The 25,887-nt window shown below is 36.8% G+C and overlaps 1 protein-coding gene across 7 annotated transcripts in view; it reads right to left on the bottom strand.

Moving 5' to 3' along the window:
* The window catches only part of FAM120C (family with sequence similarity 120 member C), a 130,417-nt gene that overhangs the window by 9,860 nt on the left and 94,670 nt on the right, over positions 1-25,887 (bottom strand). For 4 of the 7 annotated variants that reach the window (XM_057718217.1, XM_057718220.1, XM_057718219.1 and 1 more), the window contains 3 exons: positions 4,855-4,969; positions 2,521-2,730; positions 1,109-1,310 (listed from right to left, as the gene is read on the bottom strand). In XM_057718217.1, coding sequence (XP_057574200.1) covers positions 1,109-1,310; positions 2,521-2,730; positions 4,855-4,969 — 527 coding nt within the window. Of the gene's footprint in view, positions 1-1,108; positions 1,311-2,520; positions 2,731-4,854; positions 4,970-25,887 lie in introns of those variants that run through there. The other 3 variants (XM_057718226.1, XM_057718222.1, XR_009050278.1) reach the window with 2 other exon arrangements.

Below are 25,887 nucleotides of genomic sequence, written 5' to 3'. Positions count from 1 at the left end.
TTGGAAACAAAAAACAAAAAAAAACCCAACATGCAAAGAATGAGAGTGGGCATTTGTAAAGACACCTTCAAAGGACAGAATGAATGGCTGGCTCCCTGGTTTGTGAGACTTAATCATTACTTGACTGAACAGAGCAGACATTCACACTGCTCATTTAAGCACAGCCTTGAGCTAAACATCCATGTTGAATTTTGTGTCTCTAAATTTAAGACAAATTTCAACTTCCAGCTTTATTATTTTTAAAGTGACAAGCAATACATAACAAACACTTCAACCATAGCACTTTCACCCGATCACAGAAACTTGACAATTCATGCTAAAATGTCCCCATTAAAATACGCTGTTTCACCAGGGGACAGGTTGTTTGAATTATCAGGATCAGTATCTGAGCCACCTAAGCAAGAGTGTCTGTTCATCATTAAGCCAGAGTTCAGATATCACCGTAATTTATACATACATGTATGTATATATATATGTGTGTGTGTGGATCCATGTGAATGTGTGTATATTTGTTTTCCTCTCTTAACTGCAATCCTTTGGAGGGTACAGACTGTGACTTATTTCTCTCCATGCTTATGGAAATGTGTTAGGTCTACGCTCAGAGTGGAAATGGGTACATCAAGCTATGGTTGTTTGCTAACACTGGTCATTTACTTACCTCCTATTGTTCTTCCTGCAAGCTCCTGTGTACATCTGCCTATGGGGAGTGAGTGAGCTAACCAGCAACCGTGAAGACCCAGTTCACATGAATTACAGTTCTCAAAAGTAATACAGTGACTCTTGGTTTCTGCATCAGTTACTTCATTAGTGGTTGATGAGAGTCAAATCCTTAGGGACCAACCACGTCTGTGGAGAGTGGTCTGGGAAGTCACTGGGCTTTCCTCCCCAGGCTACACCCCTCCATCTCAACAAGCTCCTTTTCAAACCACACCACAGCACAGAAGGTAAATGAGATAAGATATATGTGAAACTGTAACTGGCAACTATATATATATATCACATATAATCACAATATATATGTGATTCTGTAACTGGCAACAATTACTGGATGGGTTATTATGAAATAGATTGAGGTTGACAAACACCTCATTCTTATTTAGGTACTGACCTGCAAATCCTCGGCTCCTTCCTTGAGGGGGAGGTGGCATTGGGCCCAGGGCTCTGGGGTAAAGTGAAACAGGGTAGAGAGAGGGCACCATAGGAGGTACAAAAGTAGGTGATGGAAGTAGAGCAGAAGGTGGTGGATGGTTCATGTTGACTCCTTCAAGGATGCTCTGTCTCATCTTTTCCACTTTGGATGCCAGGTCAGCCTTCAAATAAGCAACAGAATAATAACAGCAGCTGCCATTTTTTAAACTTCTATGTTTCAGGTACAGTATTGGGCAGTCTAGGTACAGTCTCACAAGTCTATTCCCACTAAGGGAATCAAGGCTTGGAGTTAAATGGCTCAAGGTGACATACTCAAAGAAGCCTGTCTGGCACCAAAGCCTCCACTCTTTACATGACACCAAACTGCCATCATACTAGTTCTGACTGAGGGCTTGTGAGGCACCTTAACTAGGTCAAGGAGGACAAATATAACAATAAATATTTACTAATGGTCTATTACACGGCCAGCAATAGTCTAGGTTATTTTTTTAAGTGGGAGGTAACAGAATTAGGTAAAAGAGAGAACAAAACTTGACATATACAAACCCTCTTAACCTTCTCCCCCAGAACCAGTGTCAGAGACCATGACCTCTGTCCAGGATAAGTTCATGCCTCTAGTCCAGAAGTCAGCAAACTTGTTCTGAAAAGGGCCAGATAGGTTTTGTAGGCCATATGGTTTCTGTCACAACTACTTGACTCTGCCATTGTAGTGTGAAAGCAGTCACGGATAATATGTAAATGAATGATGGTGGCTATGTTCCAAAAAGCTTTATTGGAATAAAAATTCAAAAATTTTTGACTTTTTTTTTGTAGTTTGCTGACCCCTACTCGAGTCTCTCAGCTTATTCCCCATAAATGGACAAAGAAGTAAGTAAGGGCTCCTCTCCCTTGTCTTCTCTCATCTTTCCCAAGGTTTTATTGCAAAAAATATCCCCTGCTTTTACTCTGTCATCTACTTTACTACCCTCTTCTATTTCCAAAATAGTCCCTTTATAAAAAATATCATCACTTACAAAAATGACTTACAGTTTTTGTAAATAAGGGAAATGAAATTCTAAGAATTGAGGGAAAGGCATATAATATAACTGAGTATTCCATTGGGAAGAAATAACTTGGGGCAAAAAAAGGAATATGAAAACTTAAGCTCATTTAAAAAAAACAAAACAAACCCTTCCCAACATGATTTTGTAACATGTACGTATCAGACTCTGGGCCTTTGGTACCATCCTTGACCAAGTTAGGTTAAGGTCAGACACATTCTCCCACTTCTGCTATATCCTTCCCCGATGTCTCTGCTCCCTCCCCCCTTTCTGCCATTCATCCCCACAGCAGATCAGAGACGGTCTTAGCAGCTGCCTGACATGCTGGTACCTGGCCATCGCAGAGCTCAACGAGGGATACTCGCTCCCGGCCTGCTTTAATTAGCTTGCTCTGGAACAGCTTGCCATCGAAGTAAATCCAGGGGCAGCAGTGTTCCCAAGGGACTGGCTGGCCACAGGCATCATTAGCAAACAGAGCTGTGTCAACCCCGCTCATGAAGAGGGCAGCAAGCTGGATCCCTCGAGCATCCAGTTTCTCAATCTGAAACCACCAGAGAGGAAAAACTATCATTAAGAAATTACTGTTATTGGTTATGTTTGCCCTTATTCTTGTTTTGCTGATAATTCCTGTTAAATTAGAACATGTTGCCTTTCAATATAGATATTTGAGTGCATAAGCAGCCTCTATCTATTTCTTTCCCTGAGATGGTTTGGAAGATACTCATTACAAAAAAAAAATCAGCTTTAAAACCTTAAAAAGGCACCCATTTGTGATACCATTTTTTCTGCCTGTCAAATTAGAAAAAAATTAAAACAAAACTAAAGACCAAAAAAACACCCAATGCTGATGGGGATACGGTGAAATAAATGGGTTACACACAAATAAAACTAATGAGTAATGTATATTACAGTTAAGCAGTATGTATCAAGAACCTTAAAAATGTTCACATGTGTTGACTCAGAAATTTTACTTTTAGGAATCTATTCTAAGGAAGTAGAGATGTGAATAAAGCTCTGTGCATAAAGATGTTAGTTATTACATATAATAGGTGAAAATGAAACCAAATGGCCAACATTAGAATAATTAAATGATATACATCAATATGATAAAATACTAAAATTTTTTAAGACAGAAAATATATGCTATATTAAGTTTAAAAATATAATATATAATTACATAAATAATATTTCAACTATGTAGAAAATGCATGACAAAAGGCTGGAAGAAACCACCAAAATGTTCACAGTTGTTATCTCAAGTTGGTGTGTTAGATGGCTTTACCAGGAAAAGGGAAGTACTTGCAGGTCCCCTCCTAGGTGTGGTGTGGAGTTGTCAGTACCTGCTCTAGTACCAAGCAATACCACATGTACTATAAAAAGGAACCAACACTGTTTGTCTAAGCCTGTATTCATCTTTTCCTTAGCTGACCTCACTTAAATCAAGATTTTGTAAGTCTCACTAGACTTGATCTTCTTCTAGTTTAAACTAGGGTCTCAAAGGACCATGGCTACTGAAGTCAGAAGAGGGGTGTCCTGCATTAATATCTAATATTTATTGAGTACTGTGTACTTAAAATATGCTAGACACTGTTCTAAGTGTTTTGCATGGATTATTTTATTTAATATCCTCATAACCCTACAAGTAAGAAAACTGAAGCTACAGAGGTTAAGCAACCTGCCCAAGGACACACAGCTAGAAGGTAACGAAGCTAAGATTCAAAGCCAAGGCAGCCTGGTTTCAGAGCCTGTCCTCCAACCTACTATATTCTACTGCCTTCAGGTATATGGTGGATTTACTTTCTTCCTTATACTTTTCTAGACTTCCCTCTAATACCCAATAAATATTTAAAAAGGGAGGGTAGGGACTTCCTAGGTGGTGCAGTGGTTAAGAATCCGCCTGCCAATGCTGGGGACATGGGTTTGATCCTTGCTCCAGGATGAAGCAACTAAGCCCATGCGCCACAACTACTGAGCCTGCGCTCTAGAGCCCGTGAGCCACAACTAATGAGCCCATGTGCCGTAACTACTGAAGCCCACATGCCTAGAGCCTGTGCTCCGCAAAAAGAGAAGCCACACTGCAATGAGGAGCCTCTGCACCACATGAAGAGTAGTCCCTGCTTGCCGCAACTCGAGAAAGCCCATGTGTAGCAATGAAGACCCAATGCAGCCAATAAATAAATAAATAAATAAAAAATAAAAGAAAAGGGAGGGTAGCACAGGGAATTATACCCATTATCTTAGAATAACCTACAATGGAATATAATCTACAAAAATATTGCATCACTGTGCTTACACCTGAAGTTAACACAATATTGTAAATCAACTATACTTTAATAAAAAAGGGAGGGTGGACATTTACTCAGAGAGAAACAGGGAACTCCAGGATGAGTGCCCTGTAGCACTTTTTACAAGAGTTGGAAACCTTACTGTGGTCTATGGGTCACAATTTATTTGTCTTACACAATATCCACTTTTTCTACCCATTCTCACCCATCAGTATGTGAGCCATGTTGGCTTTATTAATAGACATAAACATTTGGCTAAAGTAAATCAAACATTTAGTTGCAGAACTGACTCTTCTCTCCAGCTCCAGGAAAAAAAAAGACCTAAAATAAAGCTATAAGCTTATAAAAGAAAGAATTTAAATGAGGATAGATCAAATCACCTTGAGTTCTTGAAGTTGATCTGGTTCATAAAGCTGGGTAGATACTGCCTGTGCAAGAAAGGTGTCTAGCTCATGGCGATGCAGGATTCGGCCACCAGGCCACTGAACCATGTATCTAGAAGATAAAAGCATCATTAAGTGACAAAAGCTCATTTATTCATTTCACAAACACTTATTAAGCTAAGAACCTATCATGGGCCAGACCCTAGCTAGGTTCTGGTAATTCCAATGAAATAAAGTAAAAGAATCTCTGCCTTTGGTTACTTACAGTCTAGGTGGTGGAGGAGACAGGCACAAACATCAACAAAGACAGGACAGTGTGCTAAGGACCAAGATAGAAGAATGCACAGGGTGCTATGAGAACACAGAAGAGGGCTACTACTGGAAGAGTAAGGAAGGCATCCTGAAGAAAAAGTCAACAGAAGCTGAGTTTCAAAAGGCCTATAGAAATCAGTGAGACAAATGGTGGAGAAAAGATGTTCTAGATTGAGGGAACAGTAAAGGCATGGAGGTGTGGAGTTCAGTATGATATACCAGGTCCCACAGTGCTGGAGCTAAGCAGGTTTGCAGTGATGGGAGGTGAGATTAGAAAGTAGGCCAAACTATGGAAAACAGTATGGAGGTTCCTCAAAAAATGAAACATGATCCAGCAATTCCACTTCTTGGTATTTATTCAAAGGAAAGAAAAACACTGACTCAAAAAGATATCTGCACCCCCATGTTCACTGCAATACTAGATAGCCAAGACATGGAAACAACCTAAGCATCCATCAATGGACAAATGGCTAAAGAAGTTGTGGTGTGTGTGTATATATATACACACATATATATACACACACACAACTATGTGTGTATATATATATATACACATACACACACACACATATATATACCATGTAATATTATTCAGCCATACAAAAAGGAGGAAATCCTACCACTTACAACAACATGGACAGACCCTGAAGGCATTATGCTAAGTGACATAAGCCAGAGACAGACAAATATTGTATGATCTTACTTATATGAGGAATATAATAATAAATTTAAAAAAACCCACCGAACTCACTGAAAAAGAGATAAGATTTATGGTTATCAGAGACAGGCGATGGGGGGAGGCGGGGGAGGAGGAATTGGAGGAAGGTGGCCAAAAGGTACAAACTTCTAGCTATACAATAAATAAGTACTAGGGATGTAATGTACAACATAGTGACTATAGCTAACACTGATGTGTGATATACAGGAAAGTTGTTAAGAGAGTAGAACCTAAGAGTTCTCATCATAAGGAGAAATTTTTTCTCTTTTCTTTTGATTGTATCTACGAGAGTGAGTAAAAAATCATCTGCACTCCGGTTATATTAAAACTTCTGTTGGCGGCACAGTCTTAGCGCTTTCCGTTCAAGGCTACTGTCTCCCCAGTCACTGCTGTGCAGATATGAATGTGTTACATCAGTTCATCTATAACTTCGGTGAGAGCAAAAATGGATGCCCCACTTGTGATTTGCACGAAAGAAGAGCAGCGTGCAGTGATTTCTTTTTTGTGGTCTGAGAGTGTACCTGGTGCCGTTATTTATCAGACTTTGTGCGCAGTATGGAGAACGTGTTTTGTCGAGAAGTGTGTATTGAGTGGATAGAGAAGTTCAAGGAAGGTCGCACAAGTGTTAGCCATTAAGAAGGAGCTGGACGCCCGTCTACGTGCATGGCTGATGACAACACTGAGTGTCCACGTGAAATGATTCTGTTTTCTGGGATTCTCAAAGGCCAGTATTGGAACATCATCAGGAAAAAGGTTCCACAATCAACAGTGCTCGTTACAGTGAGACGCTTATTGAAGAGCTGAAGCCTAAACTACAGATTAAATGCAGAGGACTGCTATCCAAGGGCGTTGTGATCTTGCATGACAATGCATGTCCCCACACTTCTGCCCACACTGTCGACACTCTGCAAAAACTTCGTTTTGAGGTGTTAAAGCAGCCTCCCTATAGTCCTGATTTTGCTCCATCAGACTTTCACCTGTTTGGTGCCCTGAAAGCAGCCCTACCAGGACAAAGATTCACTTCTGATGAAGTGAAGACAGCAGTGCATTTGTGGCTCGCAGCTCAGCCTAAAACATTTTTTAATGAGGGAATATGAAAGCTTGTTGACAGATGGACAAAGTGTATTGAAAAGCAAGGAGATTATGTCGAAAAATAATGTATTCATCTTTTCTAAAAGTTAACTAAAATAAATTCTACAGCCAGACTATATGTAATTTTTGACTCACCCTCATATATGAGATGATGGATGTTAACTAAAGCTATTGTGGTAATCATTTCACAATGTATGTAAATCAAACCATCATGCTGTAGACCTTAAACTTATACAGTGATGTATGTCAATTATTTTTCAATAAAACTGGAAAAACAAAAAAGAAAGTAGAAGGGTCTCATAAACAATATTAAAAAATTTGGACCTTCATCCTGAAAATATATGAAGACATTTAAGGATTGCCAGCAGGAGATTGGTTTGATATTGACTGGCTTAGAGGGTAAGAGACAAGAGGCACGGATACCCGTTAGGAGGCAACTATAGCAACCTGTGGCCAAAAAGGTCTGAACAAAGGCACTGGCTGAGGGGTAGAAAGGGCCAAGGGACAAGACAAGAGTTATTAAGATGATATATTTATCATATGACTATTAGCAGTATTTACATGATTATACATACTATATATAAGCATTAAATATTACATAATATATGCAGAAAAGTGTAAGTTACTCATAAGAATAACATTTATTACATGCCTCTTGTATTCTAGATAAGTTGTCAGAAGCTTTATATACATGGAATGGGGTAGCATAGAATAGAGACTTGGAATCTGGTATACTTGATTCCAATCTAGGTTCCACCATTTTTCCACGTGACTCTGGAGAAATGCCTAAACCTCTAGGGGCTTTAGTTCACTCATTTCTAAAATGGGGATAATACTATCTAAATCTCAAAAGGTTGTAATAAGTAAAGGAGGAAATGCATGTAAAAGCACTTAGCATATGGCATAGAAGAACTCTTGGTTACTATTTGTAACTGAGTCAATTATGGTACAATCCTTCCTTTACTATTTGGTGAAGCCCCACATATCATATATTAAATTCTCACACATACAAGAATCTGTTTCTGCCCTATTTATTCTGTATTTATTTCTCATGCCAGTACCATACTGACTTAAATTTTAAATATGCTTTAATATTTAGTGGTCTCTATTTTTTACTTCATGTCTTTACTCTCTTTGAATTTTAAATAACATTTATGATTTTATTCTGATTATAAAAGTTCAAGTTCATTCTCATTCAGAAAACATTTAAAAAGCCAAAAAAAAAGAATGAAGAAAATAAAAAGTAAAAACAAATAATTTGTAATCTTACCATTTAGATATAACCGCTGTTATGTTCATGATTTTGGCTTCTTTCTTCCTAGAATCTCAAATCTTAATTTTTTCTCTTTCACACTATATATAGAATATTGTATCTTGTTTTTTTCACTTGACATTATACTGTAAGAACTTTTCATTCATTACTTTTCAAAAACATAATTTTAAATGACTGCATGTTCCTCATGTGTTTATCAATTTACTTAAATATTCCTATAATATTGGAAACTTACACTGGTCACACTTTTTTTTTTGATGTTGCTCCATCCAGCCACACTTTTTTTTATTATAAAAAATACTACAAAGATATTCACACATATAAATCTCATCTGTATCTCTGATTATTCATTCCCTTAAGATAGGCTTCTAGAAGTGGAATTATTATGTCAAAGGTTATGTCCATTTTAAAGGTCCTCAGCACATATTGCAAAATTGTTTTCCAGACCCATTTGTCCTATCTCCCAGTAGTGTGTCAGCATGAATTGTTATCATTAATCTTTGATGATTAAATCATCAAAGTTTGTAGCTTGTTTTTTCATCCTCCTTACATGGGCATTCAACTGGCTGATGAGGTCCAATTTATCAATTTTCCCTTTTATGGATCATGCTTTTGGTGACAAGTCGAAGAACTCTTTGCCTAGCTCTAGAACCTGAAAATATTTCCATTTTTCTAAAATTTGTATAATTTTATATTTACATTTAAGTCTATGATCCATTTTAAGTTAATTTTTTGCGGGGTATCTTATTTTTATTTTATTTACATTTAAATTTCACAAACACTGAGCTCAAGTATGTGCTGGCTTTTTGTTCAGATTTTTGAAATAAAGATAAATGGACAGACAGCTTTAAGGGTACAACGCATTTAACATTGCAAACTATATGCAACAATCAGAGATTCTAGGGAGTGGTGTAACTATATACCTTTATACATTTAGTAGCACAGGTATAGGGACAAGCCCTGCAATTGGAGGAAAAACCCTTTCAGGACTGAACAGAGAGGTCCTTGGTTGCTGAGAGAATCTCCCCTTGACTTCAGCCTCAAGACAGACCAAGGAGTCTGTCAGTACACAAAAACCACCGAATTCAGGACAAACAAGAGCAACAGGATAGGTATTAAGGAATGGGCTCCTGCCAATTAGGATTGTGGGGCCAGTCTGAAGCAAGCATGGTTGGCTGGAGGCAGGAAATGTGGCAACTCAAGTCCAGGATCTGTAGACTATAACAGCAGTCTAGAGACAGAATGGTTAGTGCTTTCTTCAAAAATCCCCGGTTTTCTAAACAAGTTCCTAGGATGCCTTACCCTAAACAAGGTTGAGTTAATTTCTGTATAATGTGTGAGGTTTAGGTCGAAGTGTTGTTTGTTTATTTGGTCTATGGATGTCCAATTGTTCCAGCACCATTTGTTGAAAAGGCTATCCTTTCTCCACTGAATTGTTTTTGCAGTTTTGTAAAAAATCAATTGAGCATATTTGTGTTGTTATATTTCTAGGTTCTTAATTTTGTTCCATTGACCTATGTGCTTATCCCTTAGCAAATACCTCCATTGCCTTGATTACTTTAGCTACAATATTAAGCCTCAATATTGGGTAGAGTGATTCCTATACTTTTTCTTCTTTTGCAAGATTGTTTTAGCTATTATAAGGGCCTATGACTTTCTATATAAATTTTACAGTACGTTTGTCTACATCCGTTAAAAACCTTGCATTAAGCCCATAGGAATTGGGTTAAACCTACAGATCAGTTTGAGAATTGACAGCTTTACAATGGTAAGTCCATGAACTTTCCTTCTTTGATTTCTTTCATCACAATGAAGTATAATGATTTTGACACTGATTCATGCTCTGGCATGTATCAGTAGTTTGATTTTACTGCTGAGTAATATTTTATTGATGGACATATCACATGTTTATCCAGTTTATCTACCAGTTAATAGTTATTTCGACTTTTCCATTATTATGAATAATGTTTCTTTGAACATTCATGTGCAAGTCTTTGTGTGGACCTATCTTTCCAATGCTTTGGGTAGATACCTAGGAGTGAAATAAATGAGTCATATGATAATTTCTGTTTAACCTTTTAAGAAAATACCAAACTAATCTCCAAAGTAGCTATACCACTTTAAATTCCCACCAGCGACGTTTGAGGCAATCCCAGTTCTCTGCGGCCAGGCCTACGTTTGTCATTGCCTGTCTTTTTTACTATAATCATTCCAGCTGAGTGAAGTAGTGTTTCTTTGTGGTTTAAATTTGCATTTCCCCAATGATTACTGAAGTTGAGAATCTTTTCATGTGCTTATATTCCAACCCTATATATTCTCTGGTGAAATGTCTATTCACATCTTTTATTCATTTTTAGATTGAGTTGTTTGTTTTCTTACACATTTTAAGAGTTCTTTACATATTCTGATACAAGTCCTTTATCAGATATATGATTTGTAAATATTTTATCCAGTCTGTGGTTTGTCTTTTCAGGTTTTTAATGGTGGCTCTGAAGTGTAAAAGTTTCATATTTGGATAAAATCTATTTTTTTAGGTGGCTTTTGCTTTGGCTATTATATCTAAGAAATCTTCATCTAACCTCAAATCATGAAAATTTTCTTCTGTATATTTGATAGTTTTAACTATCACATTTTGGTCTATGATCCATTTTGAGTAATTTTTGTGTATAGTGTGAAGGATCTAAATTTTTATCCAGTCAGGTCAATTGGTTGACAATGTTGCATGAGTCTTCCATATTTTTGCTGACTTTCTGTCTAGTTGTTCCAGCCATTATTATAAGGCATTGACGCCTTCAACTATCATTGCTGAAGTGTCTATTTCATTCTTAAATTCTACCAGTTTCTGCTTCATGTATTTAGAGGCACTGTTGTTAGGAATACTTGTTTATATTGATAATTACTATATCTTTCTGATGGATTGACCCTCTTATCACTATAAAATCTTCTTACTTGTCTATAGTAACATTACTTGTCTTAAAGTCTATTTTACCTGATATTAGTATAGCTATTATAATTCTCATATGGCTATTGTTTGCATGGTATATGTTTTCTATTCTTTGTCTTTCAACCTATTTGTGTCTTTGAATCTAAAGTATATCTCCTGTAGATAGTTCATGCTTTGTATCCAATCTCACAATCTCTGCCTTTTGATTGGAATGTTCAGTCCATTTACATTTGATGTAGTTTTTAATATGTTTACATTTATAGGTTTCATAAATTTTTTGCTTTTTTGTTTGTTCTTCTTTTACTGCCTTCTACTGTGTTAGATATTCTCCAGTGTAGCATTTAAATTATTTTGTTGGTTCTCTTTTTTTTTTTACTATATTTTTAGTTATTTTTGTAATGGTTGCTGTGTAGATTATAAAAATACATCTTTTTAAAATTTATTTTTATTTATTTTTTAGCCATGTTGGGTCTTTGTTGCTGCATGTGGGCTTTTTTCTCTAGTTGTGGCGAATGAGGGCTACTCTTTGTTGTGGTGCGTGGGTTTCTCAGTGTGGTGGCTTCTCTTGTTGCAGAGCATGGGCTCTAGGCACATGGGCTTCAGTAGTTGCAGCATGCGGGATCAGCAGTTGTGGTATGCGGGCTCTAGAGTGCAGGCTCAGTAGTTGTGGCTCATGGGCTTAGTTGTTCCACGGCATGTAGGATCTTCCTGGACCAGGGCTCAAACCCGTGTCCCCTGCATTGGCAGGCAGATTTGTAACCACTGCACCACCAGGGAAGTCCCCAAAATACACCTTAACTGACACACCACATCAAATTAGTATTAATTCCAGTAGGAGGTAGAAACGTTGCTCCAATATAGTTCTCTTCTTTCTTCCCTCCATTGTGTTATTATTGTCATGTATATTATACCGTTATTCTAAAACCAACACAATTTTATAATTATTGATTTATGCAATTGTCTTTTAAATCTGTTAAATGAATAAATGAGAAAAATATATTTATACCATTTTTATATATACCTATGTAATTACCTTTACAGGTGGTTATTATTCATTCATGTAGTGTCATTTCCTTTCACTCTGAAGGACATCTTTTAATACTTTTATGGCAAGTTGGTAGCAATAAATTCTCTTAATCTTTGGTTGTCTGGGAATCTATTTCACTTTCCTTTCTACTTTACAGCTTTACTGAGATAAAATTATCATGCTATACAATTCATGTATTAACAGTGTATGTCACTGTTTTTTAGTATATTCACAGGGCTGTGTAACCATTACCACTATATAATTCCACAACATTTAACTCACCCCAAAAAGAAACCTCATATCCATTAGCAATCACTACATTTGCCCCTCCCCCAGGCCCCTGGCAACCACACATCTATAGATTTGTCTATTCTGAACAGTTCATATAAATAGAACTATATAATATATGTCATTTTGTGACTGGGGTATTTCACTTAGCCTAATGTTTTTCAGGGTTCATCCATGTTATAGCATAAATCAATAGTTAACTCCTTTTTATAGTTGAATAGCATTCTATTGTACAAATATACCACATTTTGTTAACTCATTCATCGACTGACGGACATTTGAGTTGTTTCCACTTTTTGGATACTATGAGTAATGCTATATGAATATTCATGAACATGTTTTTGTGTGAATATGTGTCTTCATTTTATGTTCTCACCAGCAGCATTCCAATTTCTCCACATCCTTACCAACACTTGTTGTCTGTCTTTTTGATTATAGCCACCTTAATGGGTATAAACTGGTATCTCATTGTATTTTTGATTTGTAGTTCCCTAAAGATTAGTGATGTTGAGTATCTTTTTATATGTTTATTGGTCATTTACATATCTTCTTTGGAGAAATGTCAATTTAATTTTTTTGTAAAAATTAAATTCTCTCTCCATTATTGAATTGTAAGAATTTTTTATACATTCTGGATACTAGACCCTTATCAGATATATGATTTGCAAATATTTTCTCCCATTATGTGAGTTGTGTTCTCACTTTCTTCATGGCATTGTCTCCAGCTCACAAGCTTTTAGTTTTGATCTAGTCCAATTTATATACTTTTCTTTCTTGCCACTTATGCTTTTAGCATCACATCTAAGAAACCATTGCCCAAACTGAGATCAGGAAACTTTACACATGTTGCCTTGTAAAGGTTTTATAATTTGGGCTCTTACATTTAGGTCTATGATACATTTTGAGTTAATTTTTGTGTATGATGTGAGGTCCAACTTCATTCTTTTGCATATGAACGTCATTATCACAAAACTATTTGCTGAAATGACTACTTTTCCCCATTAAATTATCTTGGTACCCTTGCCAAAAGTCAATTGGCCACAAATGGAAGGGTTTATTTCTGGGCACTCAGCTGTACTCCATTCATTTATTATGCCTATCCTTATGCCAATACGCCACTATCTCAGTTAATGCAGCTTTGTAGTAAATTTTAAAGTTGGGAAGTGTAAATCTATAACTTTGTTCTTTTTTTCAAGATTGTTTTGGCTACTCTGAGCCCATTACATTTATAATACATTACTATAATTTTGATATAATTTCTGAGAATTCCTTTAAGTTGTTTTTCCTTTATTTACAATTCATACAATTTAGGGGGCTTTTCTATTACAGTCTCTCCAATTAGAAATGACTCCCTTAATACAATTAATTATTATGGTGGGCTTGGATTTAATTTCATCTGTTAGTGGTGCTGATCTAACCATATTCTCATATTTTGCAACCATAAGCACTCTTTGACTAATAGACTCAGAAACCAGGTAGGTTATCAAACAGTTCTAGTTCTAAGGCACTATAGTTCTAGTTATGTTATTAACAGTTCTAAGGCACTATAGTTCTAGTTATGTTATTACTTTTACTGGAAAAAGAAAAACACAATTTAAAATTAGGTGTTTAATCCTCTAGATCTTGGGTACCATTAGTTGTTACTTTTCTTTTAACATAAAAGGTAAAATTTAAATTTTATGAGGTAAAATCTGGTTTTATTTATTTAATCATTATTAAAAATAATCACAAATAATGTATTGATCATTAAAATTTGTTGAAAGAAAAGGGATCAGAATAACTGTTTGGTAAATAAAAACACTGTTGTCAAAAAAAAAAAAAAAGATTGTTTTGGCTACTCTGAGCCCATTACATTTACACATTAATTTTAGTGTCAGCTTGTTAATTTCTGCAAAGAAGCCATCTGGGATTTTGGATTATGTTAAATATGTAGGTCAAACTTAGGGACTACTGCCATCTTAACAATCTTATATCTTCTTATACATGAACAGGGGATTTTTTTCATCTATTTAAATCTTCTTTAAATGTAGTTTTCAATTTACAAGTCTTGAACTTCTCAAATTTATATGAAGTATTTCATTCTTTTTGAGGTTATTATGGAAGGAGTTGTTCTCTTAATTTTATTTTGGAATACTGATTACTAGTGTATTAAAATACAACTGATACTTGTATATTGATCTTATATCCTGTGACTTTGCTGAACTCATTTATTGGTTTTAATTGTCTATTTTGTTGTTGCACTTTTAAAAAACTGTGGTAAAATACACATAACATAAAATTTACCATCTTAACTATTTGTAAGTGTACAGTTCAGTGGTATTAAATAGTCACATCATGCAACCATCACCACCATCAATCCCCATAGCTCTTTTCATATTATTAAACTGAAACTCTATACTTATTAAACAATAGCTACCCATTCTTCCCTCCCCCCACCTCTGGCAACTACCATTATAATTTCTGTCTTTATGATTTTGACTACTTTACCTCATAAGTGGGATCATACAGTATTTGTCTTTTTGTGACTGGCTTATTTCACTTAACATACTGTCCTCAAGATTCATCCATGTTGTAGTGTACTGTAGAATTTCCTTCTTTTTAAAGGCTGAATAATATTCCACTTTATGTATATACCACATTTTGTGTATTCATTCATCATTTGATGGACACTTGGGTTGCTTCCACATTTTAGCTACTGTGAATAATGCTACTATGAACATGAATATACACATATTTCTTTGAGCCCCTGCTTTCAATTCTTTTGGCTATACACCCAGAAGTGGAATTGCTGGATCATATGGCAATTCTATTTTTAATTTTTTGAGAAACCACCATACTGTTTTCCACAGTGGCTGTATCATTTTATATTCCCACCAATAGTGCACAAGGGTTTCAATGTCTCCACATCTTTGACAACACTTGTTATTTTCTATTTTTTGATATTTACCATCCTAGTGGATATGAAGTGGTATCTCACTGCAGTTTTGATTTGCATTTTCCTAATCATTAGTGATGTTGAGCATCTTTTCATATGCTTATTTGTCATTCCTCTATCTGCTCTGCAGAAATGTCTATTCAAGTCTTTTGCCCACTTTTGAATTGGTTTATTTTTCTTGTTCAGTTTTAGAAGTTCTCTATATATTCTGGATATTAATCCCTTACCAGATAAATGACTTGCAGGCATTTTCTCCCATTCTGTGAGTTACCCTGTTGCTCTGTGGATAGTGTCTTTGTGCACAAATTTTTAAAAATTTCATGAAGCCCCATTTGTCTATTTGTTCTTTTGTTACCTGTGCCTTTGGTGGCATACCCAAGAAATCACTGCCAAATCCAATACTGTGAAGCTTTTGTCCTATGCTTTCTTCTAAGAATTTTATTATTTTAAGTCTTATGTTTAGATCCTTGATCCATTTTGAGTTAAATCTTGTATACTAGTGTTAGGTGAGAGTCCAACTTCATTCTTTGCATGCAGATATCCAGTTTTCCCAGCACCATTTGTTGAAAAGACTGTCCTATCCCCATTAAATGGTCTTGGCACCCTTGTCAAAAATCATTTGACCATATATGTGAAGATTTACTTCTGGGCTCTCTATTCCATTCCACTGGTCTATATATGTCTTTTTGCCAATACCATACTGTTTTAATTATTGTAGCTTTGAAGTGAGTTTTAAAAATCAGAAGCATGAGTCTTCCTGTTTTATTTTTATTTTTCAAGATTGTTTTGTCTACATGGGGTCCCTTGAGATTCCATATGAATTTTGGAATGAGTTTTTCTATTTTTGCCAAAAATATCATTGGGATTTTGATAAGGACTGCATTAAATCTGTAGATCACTTGGGTGGCACTGACATTTTAACTATATTGAGTCTTCCAATCCATAAGGATGTGATGTATTTCCATTTATTTATGTCTTTAATTTCTTTAGCAACACTTTGTAGTTTTCACTGTACAAGTCTTTTAACTCCTTGATGAAGTTAATTCCTAATTATTTTATTCTTTTTGATGCTGTTATTAATGGAATTCTTTTTATAATTGTCCATTGTTTCTGTATAGAAAAGCAACTAATTTTTGTGTGTTGACTTTGTATTCTGCTACTTCACTAAATTCAGATATTAGTTCTGACAGTTTTCTGGGAGTCTTTAGGGTTTTATACATATAAGATCATATCTTTTATTTCCTTGTTGATCTTCTACATAGTTGTTGTATCCATTTTTGAAAGTGGGGTATTGAAGTCTCTGATTTTTATTGTTGAATTGTCTGTTTCTCCCTTCATTTCTGTCAGTTTTCACTTCACATGTTTTTGGACCCTTTTGTTAAGTGCATATATTTATAATTGCTATAGTTCCCTGATGAATTGATGCTTTTACCATTATAAAATTATGTCCCTTCTTGTCTCTAGTAACATTTTATTGTCTTAATGTTTATTTTGTCTGGTTATTAGTGATGATTAGTACAGCCACTCCAGCAATCTTATGATTGTTGTTTGTACATATATCTTTTTCCATCCTTTTACTTTCAACCTACTTATATCTTTGGTTTTTTGATTAATGGAAAATAATCTGAAAAAGAATATATATATATATAATACTGAATATATATCATATATATATATAACTGAATCACTTTGCTGTACACATGAAACATTGTAAATCAACTATACTTCAATAAAAAGTGGAAAAAAAGCATATATCTTTATAAATAAATGGCTTATGTTGTTTAAAGGAGATGGATGTTTGAAAAGACTAAAAAGTGTGCCTCTTGCAGACAGCATATACTTAGACTTTGTTTCTTATATATGGCAATCTGTGCCTTTTGATTGGATTTTTTTTGAGTACTTTTATTGGGATACAGTTAACAGACAATAAACAGCATATATTTAGAGTGTACAATTTGGTATCCCAATCTCCCAATTCATCCCCCCAGAACCCTCCCTGCTTTCCCCACTTGCTGTCCATGTGTTTGTTCTCTACATCTGTGTCTCTATTTCTGTCTTGCATTTCCTCTTTCATAGTTGTTAGCATTTGCCTTATGTATTGAAGTGCTCCTATATTGGGGGCATTTATATTTATAATTGTTATCTCTTCTTCTTGGATGGATCCCTTGATCTTTATGTAATATCCTTTCTTATCTCTTGTAACATTTTTTATTTTAAAGTCTATTTTATCTGATATGAGTATTGCTACTCCAGCTTTCTTTTGATTTCCATTTGCATGGAATATCTTTTTCCATCCCCTCACTTTCAGTCTGTATGTGTCCCTAGGGCTGAAGTGGGTCTCTTGTAGACAGCATATATATGGGTCTTGTTTTTGTATCCATTCAGCCAGTCTGTGTCTTTTGGTTGGTGCATTTAGTCCATTTACATTCAAGGTAATTATCGATAGGTATGTTCCTATTACCATTTTCTTAATTGTTTTTTGTTTCTGTAGGTCCTTTTCTTCTCTTATGTTTCCCACTTAGAGAAGTTCCTTTAGCATTTGTTGTAGGGCTGGTTTGGTGGTACTGAATTCTCTTAGCTGTTGCTTGTCTGTAAAGCTTTTGATTTCTCCATCGAATATGAATGAGATCCTTGCTGGGTAGAGTATTCTTGGTTGTAGGTTCTTCCCTGTCATCACTTGAAATATATCATGCCACTCCCTTCTGGCTTGCAGAGTTTCTGCTGAGAAATCAGCTGTTAACCCTTATGGGGTTTCCCTTGTATGTTATTTGTCATTTTTCCCTTGTTGCTTTTAATAACATTTCTCTGCCTTTAATTTTTGTCAACTTGACTACTATATGTCTTGGTGTGTTTCTCCGTGGGTTTATCCTGCCTGGGACTCTCTGCGCTTCCTGGACTTGGGTGGCTATTTCCTTTCCCATGTTAGGGAAGTTTTCAACTAGAATCTCTTCTGATATTTTCTCAGGTCCTTTCTCTCTCTCTTCTGCTTCTGGGACCCCTATAATGCGAATGTTGTTGTGTTTAACATTGTCCCAGAGGTCTCTTAGGCTGTCTTCAGTTCTTTTCATTCTTTTTTCCTTATTCTTTTCCACATCAGTGATTATCACCATTCTGTCTTCCAGGTCACTTATTCGCCCTTCTGCCTCCGTTAATCTGCTATTGGTTCCTTCTAGTGTATTTTTCATTTCAGTTATTGTGTTGCATATCTCTGTTTGTTTGTTCTTTAATTCTTCTAGGTCTTTGGTAAACTTCTTGATTTTTGCATCCAGTCTTTTTTCAAAGTCCTGGATCATCTTCACCATCATTATTCTGAATTCTTTTTCTGTAAGGGTGCCTATCTCCTCTTCATTTAGTTGTTTTTCTGGGTTTTTATCCTGTCCCTTCATCTGGTACAAAGTCCTCTGCTTTTTCATTTTCTCTATCTTTCTGTGGCTGTGGTTTTCAGTTTCACAAGATGAAATACTGCTGATACTGCTTGATATTACTCTGATTGGATTTTAATCCACTCAAGTTTAATGTTATTATTGATATGTTAGATTTGAATCTGTCATTTTCTTGTTTACATGCTCACGTGTTATTTGTTACTTTATTCCTTCTTTATTGCCTTCTTTTCTTAAGTGGACATTTTCTAGTATAATATTTTAATTCCTTTAATAATTTTTAAATTATATTTTTGGGTTATTTTCTCTAGGGTTTATAATATACATCTTAAAAGTATTTAAGTCAGACATATACTAACTGCGTTCCAGTGAAATATCAAAACTTTATTCTTATATAGCTCCATTCCCTCCCCCTCTTTTTTGTGGTATTATTGCTATACATGTCATGTCTACACAAACCCAAGAATACATTGTTATAATTATTACCTTATATAATCTTATTTCTTTTAAAATTCTGATAGAAGAAAGGATAGCAAGCATATATTTATAGTTTTTGTTACAGTAACCTAATTATTTCTGGTTCTCTTCTTGTGGATTCACCATGTGGTGTCATTTTCTTACTCCAGTACATCTTTGTTCCCATACACCTTCTTTTTGCTGGTAATGTCAAATACATTCCTATGTTTTATAGGCTCAATGTCACAATTATAAACATATTATTTGATATAATTTTCAAGTAAGTTAAAAGAAAAAAGGAGAAAAAATATACAACTATTCTCTCTTTTGTAATTACCTACTTAATTACCTTTACTAGTGATCTTTGTTTTTTTAATATGGATTTGAATTATTGCCTGTTGTCACTTGCTTATAGCCTGTAAAACTTTCTTTAGTATTTCTTATGAGACAGTCTAGTCTACTAGCAACACATTCTCTCAATTTTGTCTTTGAAAGTCTTTTAGCTTCATTTTTGAAATATAGTTTTACTGGATATAAGGTTAGCAGTTGAGAGTTTCATATTTCAGCACACTGAATTATGTTATCCCACTGCCTTCTGGTCTCCATTGTTTCTGATGAGAATCTGACCTTTGTGGTTCCCTTGCACGTGATGAGTCACTTTTTTCTTATAGCATTCAAGATGCTGTTTGTCTTTGTCTTTCATCATATTTTGATTAAGATATGCCTGGTGTGGTTCTCTTTTTGTTTATCCTACTTGCAGTTCACTGAATTTATTGGCTGTATAGGTTAGTGTTTTTCATCACATTTGGGAAGTTTTCAGCCATTACTTTTTTGAATATTTTTTCAATCCCCTTTTCTCTTTCCTCTCCTTCTGGTACTCCCATTATATGTATGTTGGTGCACTTAATGGTGTCACTCATTTCTCTGAGGCTCTGTTCAGTTTTCTTTATTCTTTTGTCTCTCTGCTCTCCAGATCACATTATTGCTATTAATCTGTCTCCCAGTTTGCTGCTTCTTTCTTCTGCCAACTCAAGTGTACTGTTGATCTTCTCTAGTAAAGTTTTCATCTTGGTTTACTGTACTTTTCAACTCCAGAATATCCACTTGGATCTTTTTACTACTCTCTCTTTATTGATATTTTCTATTTGAGGAGACATTGCTATAATGTCTTCTTTTAATTCTTCATGTATGGTTTCATTTAGTTCTTCGAGCATTTTAAAAATAACTGCTTTGAAGTCTTTGTCTGCTAAGTCTACCATCTAGACTCCTTCAAAAGGTTGCTTTAGTTACTCTGTATAGGTCACACTTTCATGTTTCTTAGAGTGTCTTGGAAGTTCTAAAATAATTTTAGATAATGTATTGTAACAACACTGGATACTGACTCCACCCTCCAGCTCAAGGTTGGATGATGTTGTTTGCTTGGCTGGTCTCTTGTTGAAATATTTAGTGACTTGGCTGCACTAATTCTGTGGTTTATTTCTTATGGAGCCTTTGATGTCTCTACTGAGAGTTTCCCCCCTTCTATATCCTGGCAACACAGATGTCACCCCTGGGTGAGCATGAACCACGAATTGGTCAAAGATTATGCTTAAGTCCTCTTAGCCAATTAGATTTTTACCCTTCACCATTGAAACATATGTGGAGTAAGGCTGCTATAATAGTTCAGAGAGTTTACTCGTTTTTTTGCCTCACATTCAGCAAGGGACTAGTAGTTTGTAGGTTCTTTCTCTGATCATTTCTGAGAAGGCAAAGCTTTGGGTATTCAGTCTTCCAGTCTGGCAGTAATGAGTTTTAGTTTTAAGCCTGGCTTCCTAGGAGTTGCCTCTGGGTCAAAGGTGGTGTTTCAGTCTCTTGTGCCAGTGAGGCATCTGTTCTGTACTGATGGGTCTTTATGTGATTTGGGGAATGCTTTGAAGTCTGCCTCATGTCCTGCTCTGGTTGCTCCTGTGCATACACACACCCTTCCTGAACCCCAGAGTTGACAGTGATCCCAGGAGGGCTTTTCTTGGCTGTTTCTTTCCCTAGTCCTCCCTAAAAAACTTCTGGATGCTCTGCCATTTTGCTTGTATCATGGAGCTACCAGCCTCCTCTAATTCCTCACTATCAAGATCCCTACTGTTCTTGGTACTGATAAACCTAGTGGCAGGGCAGGAATAAAGATGCAGACACAGGGAACGGACTTGAGGATACAGCAGGGGAAGGGGAGGGTGGGACATACTGACAGAGTAGCATAGACATATATACACTACCAAATGTAAAACAGATGGCTAGTGGGAAGCTGCTGCATAGCACAGGGAGATCAACTCGATGCTTGGTTAATGACCTAGAGGGGTGGGATAGGGAGAGTGGGAGGGAGGCTCAAGAGGAGAGGATATGGGGATATATGTATACATATAGCTGATTCACTTTGCTGTACAGCAGAAACTAACATGACATTGTAAAGCAATTATATTCCAATAAAGATGTACAAAAAATCATTGCAGATCATAAAAAAATAAAGAAAATTAAATTAAAAAAAAGATCCCGATTGTTCTTGACATGCTCTTAGGCATGGAATTTTCCAAGCTGCGTTCCAAATAAAGACAGTCACTTCAGGTAGAGGTACAGAGCTCCTCATTCTTATGGCCTGCTTTTTTCCCAAAGAAGAGCTTCTAGTCACTGTACCAGATCTGGGGCTGCTTTTCCCAGAGTGACCAGTGACATCCTGCTCTACAAGCAGGTACTGAGGATGGGGGGTGGGTTGGCAGCCCCTAGTCTTTTTGGCTTGACCCTCCCAGTGTGGAAACTCCTTCTGACACATGAGCTCGGTGGGAATGATTGAGGCCACAAGTATTGTTCGCATGCTGCCCCTGGATTAGAGCTTCTGCTATGAGTGGAGGCTGGGTATGTGAGCCTCTTTACCACACCTATCTGGACACAGGTTTGGGGTTGATAAGAACTGGCAGTATTCCTCTCCCAGGATGAAACTATAACCCAAGAATGGGAGCTGGGAAGATAAGAAGTCCTTGTCTTCTTGGCTATGTATGCCTGAGGGTTAAATGATTTTAAAAATAATTTTCAGTAGTTAAGTTATAATTTTGCTCAGGACATAGTTTGCCCACCTCTTTACTCTGGAAGTCCCACTCCTTGTCTTCCTTTTTGTTCTTCTTGTGGTAAGAGATATAATATTTACCACTTTAAGAATTTTTAAGAGTACAGTTCAGCAGCATTAGGTACATTCACATTATGCTGCATCATCACCACTACCCATATTCAGAACTTCTTCTTCTTCCCAACTTGAATCCTGTACCCATTAAACACTAACTCATCATTTCTCCCTCCCCTCAGCCCCTGGAAGCCACCATTTTACTTTCTATCTCTAAATTTGACCACTCTAGATACCCCATATAAGTAGAATCATACAATGTTTGCCCTTTTGTGACTGGCATACTCCACTTAGCATACCTTTAAGGGTCAGTCATGTTGTAGCACACAGCAGAATTTCCTTCCTTCTTAAGGTTGAATAATATTCTATTCTATTTATATACCACTTCCTGTTCCTCAATTCGTCCAACAATGGAAACAGGTTGCTCCCACCTTTTGACTATTGTTCATCTTCTTCTGGTTCCCTTGTATGTAACAAGTTGTTTCTCTCTTGCTTCTTTTAAGACTGTCTTTCTCTTTTTAACAGTGTTTAACTGTGGATCTTTGAGGTTGGACTACATGGAGATTTTGATCTTAGATGTGCAGATTTATGTTTTTTATCAAATTTGGGAATTTTTCAATTCTTATTTCTTCATATATTTTTTCCTAACCACCCCCCTCTCTCCTGGGTCACCTATTATGCATATGTTGGTATGCTTGATATTGTCCTAAAGGTCACGGTCTCTTTTCACTTTTATTCATTCTTTTTACATTCTGTTTTTCAGATTGGATAATCTCTATTGATCTACCTTCATATTCTCTCATTTTTTTCTTCTCTCAGCACAGATCTGCTATTGAGCTCCTCAAGTTAATTTTTCACTTCAGTGAATATGCTTTTCAACTCCAGAATACCTATCTGATTTCTTTTTGTAATTTCTATCTCTTTTTTAATTGAAGTATAGTTGGTTTATAACATTATATTAGTTTCAGGTATACAGGGTAATGATTCAGCATTTTTTTGGTTATACTCCATTAAGAGTTATGACAAAATGATGACTATAAGTCCCTGTGCTATACAATATATCCTTGTTGCTTATCTATTTTATACCCAGTAGTTTGTATCTCTTAATCGTATAACCACATCTTGCCCCTCCCTCCTCCCATCTCCCCACTGGTAACCACTAGATCATTTTCTCTATCTGCTCTGCTATATGCATTCATTTGTTTTACTTTTTAAGATTTCACAAATAAGTGATATCATACAGTAATTTGTCTTTCTCTGTCTGAATTATTTCACTCTGCATAATATTCTCTAGGTCTATCCACATGGCTGCAAATGGAAGAATTTCACTCTTATTTTTTTATGGCTGAGTAATATTTCATTTCACACACACACATGCCCAATTTTTTTTTATCCATTCATCTGTTGATTGACACTCAGATTGCCATTTTAATTATAATGTCTTGGTGTGGGTCTGTTTGGGTTCATCTTATTTGAGACCCTCTGTGCTTCCTATATGTGGATATCTGTTTCCTTCTTCAAGTTTGGGAGGTTTCCAGCCATAATCTCATCAAATATATTTTGATCCCTCTCTCTCTCTTTTTCTTCTGGGACCCCTATAAAGCGAATGCTGGTATGGTTAATGTTATCTCAGAGATCTCAAACTGTTCTCATTTTTAAAAATTTGTTTTTCTTTATGCTGTTCTGATTGGGTGATTTCCATTGTTCTATCTTCCAGATTACTTATGCTTTCTTCTGAATCACTTAGTCTGCTATTCATTCCTTCTAGTGTTTTTTAAGTTATTGAATTCTTCATCTCTGATTAGGTCTTTCTTATATTTTCAAGTTCCTTGTTAAAATTCTCACTGTGCTCATCTGTTCTTTTCTCTAATTCAGTTAACATTCTTATTACAAATGTTCTGAATCCTTGATATTTATTGTTTATTTCTTTTCATTTATTTTTTCAGGGGCTTTCTCTTGCTGTTTCAATTGAGACCAGTTCCTCTGCCTTTTCATTTTGCTAAACTTTCTCTGTGTCTATGAAGTTAGGTGAAACAGTTACCTATTGTGGTCTTAAAGGGATGTCCTCATGTGGGAGTCCCCTTATGTAAAGTGTATATGCCCAATGCTTTGGGTGGGAGGGCTAGATTTGCTGTGGATGCAAGTCATGTCTTTCTTCAGGGTATGCTGGCAGCTATCACCTTGGTAGGAGGTAGGGCTGGAGATGGAGGTGCTAGGGGTGAAGCCTGGTGTGAGGCAGGGCTTCCCCTCTGCTCAGTGGCCATCACCACCCTGACAGAGGTGGGGTCAGATCCCAAGATACTAAAGCGGAAGCCCTTAGGATCCAGTTGAGTTGGCTGTGTTCCCTTTAAGTATGTGCTTTCTCCTCTCCTTGCACTGGGACATTTGCTGCAGAGTGAGGTACTGCTGAAGCAAGGGTGGCCCGTGTGGGCTCTGGGCTCATGTCAGCTGTAGACAGAGGTCCACGTTGTCTCCAATGTACTGCCTGTGCAGGCACCAGCAACTGTTTCCCTTGCTCTGCTCAGATGCAGCCTCAGGTCCAAGTTCCTTTTGTCCCTCACATCCAATCACTGTCCTCAGCCTCTGCTGCCGCAGCCCTGTTGTAGAGCCACACCATAGGGTAGGTGGGGCCTTCACTGATTCTCGATGTGTATGGGGGGGCAAGCTGTGGTAGAGTGGCCACCGTCAGAGTTTGGGGCTGCTTCTAATGCACTGCTTGAGTAAGCACCAACAATGGATGCCACAGCCCCACCCAGACACTCCCTGGGACTCAGTAGACTCTGTGTCCCACATCTGAGCTTTCTCCCTGGTTGTGGCAGCCCTAGATCCAGTGCCACACTGCATCGTGGATAAGTGGGTCTGGAGCAGTCATTCAAGCTGGGGTTGCGGCCAGGGCAGTTACGGGAAACCTGGCAGCCACTGGAGCAGTCCTCACTCTGCCCTGCCTTGAGGGTAAGCCAGCACGCACATGCTCCTCATGCTCAATCCAGGCTTCCCACAGCCCTCCTGTTAGTCCCTGTGGTCTTCCAATTGGTCAAGGGGGCTTGTCCTCCCTGTGTCAGAACTTGAGGCACCCAATCTGTGGCCCACACAGCTTACTCCCCAGGGTGAATCTCCACCCGTGTAATCTCCCTGTTCCACTGAGTTCCCTCCCAGGGACACAGGGCCTGACCTGATTGCTTCTCTTCCCTTCCTACCCGATTAGGGGTGAATCTTTCTTGTAGCCTTGATTATACAGGAGTCTTTCTGCCAGTTTCCAGTTAGTTTTCAGTGAGAATTGTTCCATATGTAGATGTATTTTTTATGTGCTCATGGGGGGAGGTGAGTTCCACGCCTCCTTCTACTCCATCATCTTGATAGATCTTCTCTGTTTATTTATTGCTATTCTCTGTTTGATGGGTCATTATTATCATACTTCAATTCTTTAAATGTGGTTTCCTTTAGTTCTTTGAACATATTT

Source organism: Hippopotamus amphibius, chromosome X (assembly GCF_030028045.1).
Source record: "Hippopotamus amphibius kiboko isolate mHipAmp2 chromosome X, mHipAmp2.hap2, whole genome shotgun sequence".
In the NCBI taxonomy this organism is placed as follows: Eukaryota; Metazoa; Chordata; class Mammalia; order Artiodactyla; family Hippopotamidae; genus Hippopotamus; species Hippopotamus amphibius.
The sequence above is the reverse complement of the archived record's forward strand: the minus strand, read 5'-3'. Positions and strand labels throughout refer to the sequence as shown.